This window comes from Cephus cinctus, unplaced genomic scaffold (genome assembly GCF_000341935.2).
Source record: "Cephus cinctus unplaced genomic scaffold, Ccin1 Ccin1_scaffold0063, whole genome shotgun sequence".
NCBI lineage: Eukaryota > Metazoa > Arthropoda > Insecta > Hymenoptera > Cephidae > Cephus > Cephus cinctus.
In genome coordinates, this window is record NW_014332806.1 from 25,754 (window position 1) to 37,279 (window position 11,526).

General features: G+C 40.4%; 1 protein-coding gene across 1 annotated transcript; it reads right to left on the reverse strand.

The window, feature by feature from the left end:
- Positions 1–5,903: 5,903 nt before the first annotated feature.
- LOC112494520 (protein ZBED8-like) lies at positions 5,904–10,001 on the reverse strand. Its single transcript, XM_025086132.1, has 3 exons — positions 8,399–10,001; positions 7,976–8,028; positions 5,904–6,438 (listed from the first exon to the last, which is right to left on the reverse strand). Exons 1-3 carry the CDS (start codon positions 9,965–9,967, stop codon positions 5,904–5,906), a joined length of 2,157 nt encoding a protein of 718 aa, XP_024941900.1. The 5' UTR covers positions 9,968–10,001.
- Between the last annotated feature and the right edge of the window lie 1,525 nt (positions 10,002–11,526).

The following is an 11,526-nucleotide window of genomic DNA, read 5'->3' on the forward strand; positions in this document are numbered from 1 at the left end:
CAGGCTGAAATTTCCGTGGACCCAGATTCCCACGGACACACTTGCGCACGAATTGAAATCTTCGTCGACCCAGACGCCCACGGCCCACTTACGCACAGATTTCTACCCCACTAGCGGATATATCAATATAGCATGAACCATTAAGGTAAATTAGGTTAGGTTAGGTTAGGGTGGAATGTTTAAACCTTGGAGACTGGACAGATTAGTGGATAAGTATGTCGTCGGCGAGCGAAACGAGCAAGGCCGACTGAAGAGAGCATTGAATGGTTTAAAAGGTTCCGTCAATTAATGATAACTTACAATATCCTTAAATTACTGATGGAATATCGTTCAAGAGGGTGTTCAATTGGGTTTGTGCACAATTGGGCATCATCCGATTTAAATCTGTGCGCAAGTGGCCCGTGGGCATCTGGGTCGACGGATATTTCAGCCTGTGCACAAGTGGGTCCGTGGGCATCTGGGTCGACGAAGATTTCAATCCGTGCGCAAGTGGTCCGTGAGCAACTGGGTCCGTGGGCCGTGGGCAAACGGTCCGTGCGCATTTGGTTCCGTGGGCAAGTGGTCTGAGGGTATTTGGACACCACTCTAAATTACACCCGTCCGACGTACCAGTCGTCATTCTCAAGGTGAACGCCCTACGAGTCGAATGCAACGTCACGACGTGCGCTTACATCAACGAACGTAAAGTGCACACCATACGCGAATTCTTTCCGGTCGTGCCACCACGATACAAGATCATAGAGGTGCCATCGCACGTCATTTATCTACCGATCGCCACCAAGACGATAGATCACCTCCAGCTTCGGATAGTCGATCAAGACGGGGACCTGGTGAATTTTCAAGAAGTCATAACGATCAGGCTGCACGTCAAATCCATGCGATAATGGGTATCGTCTACAATAGGAAAATCGGCAGTGGTTATAATAGTAGACCGATATGCCAAAGAGGGATTAGTCGTCGACCGTTTCTCAAGGCGCTAACACGTCAAAACGTCTTGTTTCTGGAAAATCTACGATTCAAAGTCACAAGAGGAAAGTAAAGCGTTCGTTCTGTTGCATTCTTTTCGTCTGCCGCGTACAATGGAAGAAGAAACGCTGAACATTCAGACACCGATCGTCTTCGATGAATCTATAGCACACTGTGAAACGCATGCGCATCAATCTTACGCCTCGTCAACGTTTAACAACAGCGACGAGGTTTGAATCTCCGTTTAACATCAAGAGCTATACCTATGCTATGCTTACTACCGAGCAAAAATTCGCTGCACGTTTATGGAAAGCTGGTCAAGGAAGATGGGTCTACAGCTACTGCGAGCACGACTCTGGTCAATAATGCTATTTGCCATTTCTTCGAGGAGATTCGCTATGAAATGAATGCTATAAAGATCGACCGGAACAAGAACGTCGGTATCACGAGTCTCATGAAGGATATGCTTCCCTGAGTCCCGGGCAACGATCCTTGATGGAGAACGCCGGTTGGCTCGACGTCAGAGAACGGGAGAAGTTGACCAATGCAGACGGTTACTTCGACGTAGCCATACCGCTGAGTCTGATATTAGGTTTCGCCGAAGATTATCGCAAGATCGTCGTTAACGCTAAACACGAGTTGATTCTCACGAGAGCAAAGAGCGATGTCAATGCAATAGTGCAAACTACTCCGAAAGAATGCAAATTCATAAATTGGAATGGCTGATACCGTACGTAAAAGTGTCAGATTGACGAAAGATACAACTGCTGAGATTCATCGAGAGGGATGTACCCATCTCCGTGATCTTTCGTACCTGGAAGCTGTACGAGTACCCTCTATTCCCCAACACTTCGAAACACGTGTGGACCGTCAAGATGTCGACTCAGTTAGAAAAACCACGATACGTGATACTGGGTTTCCAGACGAGCAGAAAAAACAAGAAAAAAAAGAACGCTAGTCACTTTGACCACTGCAACGTCAGAGACGTTAAGCTCTTTTTGAATTCGCAATGTTATCCCTACGTAAATCTGAATCTTGACATTGATCATAATCAGTTTGCTTTGCTGTATGAGATGTACGCAAACTTTCAAGCTACGTTCTATGGTAAGGATCCTGAGCCTTTGCTGAAGAAGAATGAATTTCTTGAGTATGCTCCATTGATCGTTATCGATTGCTGCAAGTAAAACGAGTCCCTCGAACTTGGACCTGTCAATATTCGTCTGGAATTCGAGGCGCAAGACAATTTCCCTGCCGATATATTGGCATTCTGCCTGATCCTACACGATTGTGTAGTTGATTACAACCCGATCAGTGGTGGGGTGAAAAAATTGGTATAAAGAGGCACTCCCTGCGCAGTTCATAGAAAAAATGGAATTCATCGTGGACGTACAAGGTTTCAAGATACCCTCGAACCGGTTTGTTCTGAAGGAGCTATCCATGATTGGAGTCCGCAGCAATTTCCCCGAGCCTGCAACTTTTCTCTTTCAACCACCTTGTCCATGGAAGCATCTACCGGCTAAATACAAAAGGATAAATTTGTGGGTGAAGCACAATTTTCATGGGAGTGGTGTCCAGATGTGCATAGGCCGCATGCCCGCAGAACCAAATGCGCACCGACAGCTTGCCCACGGACCACTTGCACACGGGTTGAAATATACCTTGACCCAGATGCCCACGGTCCTTTTGCGCACGGACTAAAATCTACGTTGACCCAGATGCCCACGGCCCACTTGTGCACGGATCTCGTAACATTCACGGACCCAGTTGCCTACGGCCTACTTGCGCACGGATTAAAACGGAATGAACCTTAGCCCTTCTTCTACGAAGTTGCGTCGGGCAGTTACGTATCTCCTACAAGTAATTTGCACCTTGGAGGATGAGGGACTGCATTCTCGACGCACGACTCTACGATATAACGTTCGGTATTGCGCATTTGAACAACCGATACGTAGATTTTTCTAGAATAACTTTGACCCCGCCACTGCGCTTGCAAGAAGCGCTTGATCCAGAACCCCCAAACTTATACTACTATAATCAACTGAAAATGTACTTTCAGGAAAAAATTAAACTTTTAAAAATTAAACTAGGTAATTATACGGTCACTCAATAAATCAAAATAATAGACTTTTATTATTATTTACAATGGATTGAATTTAAGCTGTAAGCATACGTGATTTCTGGATTTTTTTTTCTTGTTTCGCTTTCAGTTACTCTCGTTCCTGGATCTTTTCCTCGAATTTTTATTTGTATTATCCATTACAGATAACATACTAACGGACAAAATTCATTTGTTGAATGCAAATTTTGTGAAGATCGAAAATTGATTAAAAAATTGGTTAACAAGATCGTAAAGAAATGGGCATTCCATCCGGCGCATTCATAATACGGTTCAGTCTTGGAATAATAACATTATCGTAAAATTAAATTAGAGAAGCATAGAAAGTATTAGTGCTGACATAGTATGGGATCTGAGAGAGAAAAGCAGATATATGTAAAGCTTTTATCGTCCACACCCAGTCAAACAATACTTGTAGGCGACAGATTTCAGATTTATCTACTGCGACAGATCTTTATTATTTCCTACATTATCATAGGATATTGCAGTTTTCAGTCAGTACGTCACTGTTCTCAGCGATTGATATCTAATAGGTATGGCTTCAGTCTGCCCACAGCCACTGAGAAACAAAAGCGAGAGAAGGAAACTCAGAGTTCGTAGAAGCCTACGTTTCTGTTGACACCTCGCATTAACGGTCAAGTTTGACCTGCTCCCGTTTAAAAACAAGGAGCTTCCGGACAAAAGAAAGGTCATTTTCGTGATCAGTGAAGCCTCCCGAATACCGTCATACCCACCGGGTCAGATAATTTCGGAACACCCTGTATACTGATATGCTAGTATTTACCTTTTACTTATCTCTTATAACCTGAGATTATATCGTATTGTAGGACGATGAGACGTATCAAAAAGAGAGGGCGATATATCTTTTTATCCTTTGACATCATTACATTTTAATTCCTGACTCTGTACATTTTTTTATACGGGGAATACTATCTAATATTAACGACATGACTCATCCTTAACGCACCTGTAAGTATTTAAGAAAAAGTGTCTCACAAAGTTTCTATACAAATGTCTCACAAAGATTTAATTTCACAAATTGTAATACATAAACAAAGTTTAAATTGCTAGAACGTATGTTAGAATTAGTTTTCTTTTCTTATATTTTCTGTAGATTTATAAATTACCTGAACAGAGCCCAAAACCGGGCCGAAACGTCATAAAACTTTTGTTTTTCTGTAGCTGGAAACTTAATCAACATCATCTCCATTAAAATTATAAAAAACTAGTCGACATTGCCTATACTCCAAAGTAGATTCCAAAAACGACTTGCACTCGAGCTTGTGACAGACCCCTGTGTAGACATACTCACTGAAGGCTGCGGTATTCCGGAAATCGTACCTCGCCCCGAGGGGTATAGCCATTGTTTTTTAGGAGTTTAACAATATAGGTAGCGGTGAGAGAAGCTGTACGACGGAGCGTAGATAGTCGATAGCGCGAACAGTCCGGGAAAACCACGGTAGACCGTGGGTACGGACCGCATCTTGTATTATAATAATTCGGAGTACTATCAGCCTATTTTAAATTTAGGCGGTGCGTTGGGGAGTCACGGATTTTGTTTACCGTGTAACTAGGTCTACACGCACGATGCAGAGCGTAAGTGCTCTCTCAAGTGTGGTAGCTGTTTCGGACAACCGCTCTGCGATGCGACTCTCCCTGCCTTTGAATGTTTCGACTGCCATCACATAAATACGCTATTTATCAAACAAAAGGGAAAAGGAAAGAGCGTGTGTCGTTCAGCAAGTCTGCACATCCTGTGTAAACAATATCGATCTCGTGAGGGTATGCCCGGCTTGCGACGTATGAGAGTAAATACATTTTTGACGAGGTAAGGTACCCTGTAAGGCCGTTTTCAGATTTCGCATGCGATCCAAAAAGAAAATCGTTTCAACGCGTGACCTGCGTGGCGCATAATGCCAAGGGCTTCGACGCGTAGTTTATACTACAACACTTCATAAAGCGAAAAAGACAAACTTAAAGCCGCGATGTTGATACTCAACGCTAAGAGTATCTGTTGAAGGAATAAGGGAATCGAGATAATGTTGAACTAAGTTTGACTTTATTACTTTTGAAAACGTGATACCACTAGTACTTCTCTCGTGGAAAATAATACAAGTATACTTTTGTGAGAATACAATTCTCAATACCACTTATTCTTCTTAACACGTGTACACTCAGAGACATTCCTCGTTAGACTAAGACTTGAGATAATTTCCTTTGTTGCCTAACCTTTTTTCTTGATTTCTATTGACTATCGTCTCGCTCATAGTCTATTGGCTGTCCTCTAAATATGGATTTGAGCGAAACTACTCTAACAGTATCATAATCATGAAGACGGGTCGGATCATGTGACTTTCATAAACAATTTCAATTAATCCCGTTGTGCTGGCTCACAGTGCTCAGTTCGACAACAGACTACAAAGATTGGCGTTTACTACCGTTATAAAAACCAGGATACAGCTGCAAAATGACTAAGGGCATTTTTATATACGAAAAGGCCGCACCAATTTTGGAAGATTCGGCGGCAACAACTGAAAACCGTCAAAAAATATGGCCTACGATGAAATGTCACCATTGTGAAAAAGCGAGCCATAAGATCGCCAATTGCCGCTTGAAGAAAAAAAAAGGGTAAGGCGTCATTTCGAAGCAATCAGCTCACTGACAAGACGCCGTGGCAGAGGAGTTGCGTGACTTGTTTTAAGTGTCGGATTATTGGACATATCGCTTCGAGGTGCCCTTCGACCAGCAGTGACAACGGAGGCGTGAGCAACGAGAAGCAAGTGGACTTGTGTGAAGTCGCGACGCCTTCGGGTCTGCTGACTCAATCGGATGAGTCGTTTTCATTCTGTTTCAATTCCGGAGCGGAATGTTTTCTTGTAAAGGAGACCGTGGCCGCAATGTTCTGGGTAAAAGAATTGATAATGTAGTTGTTTTGAGAGGTATTGACGGTTCTACCGTACATAGTGCCGTGCAGATCTTGACGGAGGTTGTTGTAAACGAAAGCCCCTTGGAGGTTTTGTTTCACGTTGTTTCGAATGCTCATATGAGAGATGATATAATGATCGGCCGTGAAACTCTTAGTCAGCGATTTGATGTGCGTATGACGTTGAAGAGTCTCAGCATTTCTAGGACTAAAATGGTCAATGTTTGTACCGAGTTGGGCGACGCTGCGGATTTGAGTAGTATTGATACTGACGTTATTGGTGACGATAGGTTGCCATTGCTCTCTGTCGTGGCAGAGTTCTCTAGGTCTTTCATAAGGGGTATCCCGCGCACTCGCGTTACTACGGGCCAGCTTGAAATACGGTTGATTGATCGTAGTATTACTGTTCAGAGTCGGCCTTATCGGCTCAGCCCTGACGAGAGGCAGTTAGTGAGAGGCAGGGTGAATGAATTGATGAAGGCCGGTGTTGTTTGTCCTAGTTGTTCTCCCTTTGCAAGTCCTGTATTACTCGTAAAAAAAGGACGGGTCTGATTGTTTATGTGTGGATTACCGTGAGTTGAATAATAACACGGTACCGGATAGATATCCGTTACTTCTCATTTCTGATCAGATTGCTAGACTTTGTGGGGACTTTTTTTTATTTCTCATGTTTGGATATGTCAAGTGGGTTTCACCAGATTCCTGTCCACCCAAACTCAATAGAGCGTACCGCGTTTGTTACTCCCGACGGCCGATTTGAATACTTGAATACTTACCATGCCGTTCGGACTGAGGAATCCACTATCTGTTTTACTATACCTTCGTCGTCGTTTATATGGACGATATTATGATAGTAGCTCGTACTATGGTGGAAGGCTTAGAGAAACTTCGAATTATGTTAGAAATTCTTATAGAAGCAGGATTTTCCTTTAATATTGCAAAATGTTCCTGTTTGAAGACTTCAATCGAATACTTTGGGTACAAGATTGAGGCCGACGAGATTCGGCCTAACGTTCACATAATATGAGCGTTAACTGCTCTGCCTTCACCAGAAACAGTCACTCAGTTAAGTCAGTTTATAGGCTTTCGTCAGTTTCTGCCGGGATTTTCTCGGACAATGAGGCCTCTCTATCTATTGATTTCGGGAAGAGTAATATAGAATGGAAGACGAAACATGAAGAAATTCGTCAACGAATAGTTTCGGCCTTCACAAGCGAACCAGTGCTTATGATCTTTAACCCTAACTACCCGATAGAGTTGCATACAGATGCTAGCTCTGAGGATTATGGCGCAATTCTATTGCAAAAGGTGGACGATAGGCCACGGGTTATCGAGTACTATAATAATCGAACTTCCCCTGCCGAATCAACGTACTATTCATACGAATTGCGAAATGGCAAAGCACTTCCAAAATTATTTGCAGGCTCGTAGATTTACCGCCGTTACCGATTGCAATTTCTTAAGGGCATCTCGTAACAAAATTGAGTTAACTCCTTGAGTACACCTTTTTAGTGGGCCTTTTTACAGTCCTTTGATTTTGATGTTTTGTATAAAGAAGGAAAGCGTATGGCCCATACAGATTTCTTTTCACGAAATCCCTTGCCGGAGAAGCCACGTAAATCGTTCATTAAAATACCAGAGAGAAGTGTTAATATCGCTGAAATAGATAATAACTTGTTGCTCGCGAAACAAACACGCGACCAAGAAGTTTCGGGCATCGTTTCTAAATTTAAAAATAGAGAACTCGCGGATCATCTAGAACAGAGTTCCCCAAACTTTTTTGTGTCGTAGACCCCTTCCCATGTTTTTCCCAGCTGATACGGATCGCGTATATTTTTTCCCCACGAGCTCTTCTTCTTCTTCCCCATACGAAATTTGGAACTCAAAATATTAGACCAGAGTTCCCCAAACTTTTTTGTGTCGTAGACCCCTTCCCATGTTTTTCCGTGTTGGGTAGACCCCCTACTTACCTGATATTGATTTCCTGTAAATTTCTAACCGTAGTGAAGTTTAGTGTTAAAAACTTAAAGTAAAAACACATGTTAATTTATACAATTATTAATTGAATTTAAATTAAAACTACTCAAAATAAAATTTTGTATCTGTTATGTAAAATATACGTAACATTAAATAAACATAAAATAAACTATAAATAAAATAACATAAGCAATAAGTCAATATTTTTAGTGAGAAGGATGAACCTGATGCTTTAATAATAAATTATCAACATTTGGCGTCAATTTTGTAAGGGTTAATCTTAAATCTCCTCGGCTAATGATGTCCAGTCTGTTTCTTTTTTTCGTTAGGAGATTGGTAACAGCGCTGAACCCCCTTTCCACTAGGTATGACGATGGAAAGGAAATTAAAAATTTCCTCGCTATATTCCATAATACGGGATAAGTAACGGGTATGTTGTTTTGCAGCCAGAATTGCTGATATCCGTTTTTAAACTGAACCTTAAGTTCTTCGTTTGTACTTAGTTCAGTCAGTTCCTCTTGTATTATGACATTCGTTTCTTCTATGTCACCATATGGATTAATTATCCACGGTGGTATTACCATAGTCAAAATATCCTCAAACCTAGATTCAAAATCTGAATAGAGGGCATTTAAATGTTGAACGTAAGTTGAAACGTCGTCTTCCTGGCAGCTTGTCTGTGACAAATTGGGGAACTGAGAAAATTCGCCCCGTCCAATATTTTGCTTCATTAGTTTAACTCTGGCAAGAAACGCTGATAAGATGGACTTTGTTTTAATCAAATTTAAACTGTCGCCTTGTAATTGCAAATTAACCATATTAAATTTTGTAAACAAATCTGTTAAATAGGCGATGTCTGTTTTCCTCTTCATTAAATTTTCTTTTAAAATTTTATCTTTAGTATCCAGAAATTCTAAAATAGTCTCAAAAAGTGCAAAAAATCTTGTCAAACATAAGCCTTTCGACAGCCAGCGTACTTCAGTGTGAAGGAGTAATTGATGAAAGTGTTCGTCATTTTCTTCACACAACTGCGCAAATAACCGCGTATTGAACGCGTTGCTTCGGATTCGGTTTACTGCATCAATGACTAAATAAAGTGATTCATGCAATCTAACACTCAAATTTTTAGCAACTAAATGTTGTCGATGGATGACGCAATGTATTGCTAACACCCCTGACACATTTTGTTTTAAATAGCTTATAAATCCACGATAACGTCCAACCATGGCAGGTGCTCCATCTGTAGCTACTGATATTATATTTGATAAAGGAATTGCTTTTTCAATGAAGTAATCCTTCAAAACATGAAATATTGATTCACCTTTAGTGTCGGTTATCAAAGTTCTTGCGAAGAGCAGTTCTTCGTAGATTTCTTGATTCATAATAAAACGAACATATGCCAATAATAATGCTGCATTATCAGGTAAAGTTGACTCGTCCAGTTGTATAGAGAAATGGGTCGTTTGCAAATAATTACATAAGAAGCTTTCAATATCAGAACTCATTTCATCAATACGTCTTTCAACAGTATTGTTGCTTAAGGGAATTCTTTTAATGATATCAGATGCAGGTTTGTGTAAAACAGTTTTTAAAACCTCTTCAACGGCTGGCAAAATTAACTTCTCTCCGATAGTATGCGGTTTTCCGGATTTTGCTATAAGTAACGAGATATTGTAAGACGCCCGCAAACCATCATCATTTCTTTGTGACGTCGAAGCGAACATTCTGTCCAGTGTAGGTCTCTTCTGAAGTTTATCTTTGAGTGTTTGAAAGTATTTCAAATCTTTCTCTGTTTTATCAGGGTGGCATCTTCTCAGATGATCTTGCAGTTTAGATGGTTTCATAGCGTCATTGCCCAAAACTTTGTTGCATAAAAGGCACATAGGCGATTGTTTGTCCAGCAATGATGGAATGAAGCCAAATTTCAAATAATCAACACTGTACTGTCTACATTTCTTTTTAGGTTCGGACATGGCATCAGTCATCTGTGGGCAAAATTAAATTATTTAAATAAGACAGATAATCCAGCAGCTGTATATTAAAAATATTTGTTGATTTTTCCGAAAACATTCCATAATTCGAACATCTTCTTGCAACAATTAGCTCGAATTACGGAGATTGCACTGTAATTATAATACCGATTGCTAAAACTTTCAAAAAGGAACTATTGAGGAGTACTCGTGTAATTTTGCATGATTGAATATTAAACTATTAATAACTAAAGTCATGATTGGCGTAATTTATCTATCTTTGCTAACTACGAGTACAAAACTAAAATTTAATAAAAAATAATGTACTTACTTTTCTCCAGCACTCTCAAACAAAATAACACTGACTCACTATAATTTGTATGATATACTATCTGTTTATATTTTTTAAAATATTTTCTTAGCACTTTCCCTTTCAAGATTCAGGAAACGAATAAACGTATTTGTCCCACATTCGTATTTATAGAGTGACGAATTGAACAAGTCAGTGCAAATTAGCGAAGCTCTGAGACTGCGACTCTCAGGTTTTTACAAGTTCAAAATGTATTGTGACCACAAAGCGAATACCAACATCCTACAACTTACACAATTTTATAAACATATATAATAAATTTTTTACTTCATAGGTACTTTTATAAATAATGTATATGTTTTGATATTATAAGATAGTATGATGTAAGTAAATAGGTACTATCAGTGTATGTGTTGAGATCCACTATCGTGGACCCCCATTTTCATTTCATGGACCCCCAAATTTTTTTTTCGCTGACGTAGACCCCTTGCAGGTTGTCATAGACCCCTAGGGGTCGATATAGACCACTTTGGGAATCACTGGTCTAGAGAAACACTAATGAATCTCCTATCGAGGAAGCCGCTGCTTATATCCTCGATAGACATACGTTAAAACTAGTAGGTATAACGATTTTTATCCACCCGAGGTGTTAACGTCGCTTTTTGGATTCAATATTTTGATTTACGATTGGATTTAACTATTTTATTTGACTAATTCGATTAGCGGTTTCTTCAAGTACCGGTTTACTGGTATTACATTTCCTAACATTCTATTACATTTCCTTCTATTACATTCGGCGCGTGCCGGCCTATAGCGTCTGGGCACTTGTTTGTTTTGCTTTCAGTCTGTCGATTGTATTTCGGATTCTAGGTATATTAAAAGTAATAATTTCTAATATTATTTCCCCATGACTGTCGCTGTGACTAGTTTCATCTAGAAGGACTTATGAGATGCAATCGGGAACACTCTGCCGCAGGATACAGAGGAATGGCCGGAAGCGATGTTTGCCTGTTGTGCTTCGAGCTTTCAGGTGGCCGACTATGAACCACGTTCGCGAATCAATCATGCACTTGGGATGACAACAGACGCTTGACAAAATCTACGAGTATTATTGGTTTAAGGGAATGTCAAAGTATGTACGCCGATTCGTTGATAATTGTATTACTTGTAAACTGTCAAAGTCAAACTCAGGCAAGGTTCAGGCTAAGGTCCACCCTATTCCTAAGACCAGTATACCCTAAAATACGCTTCATATCGACGTAAC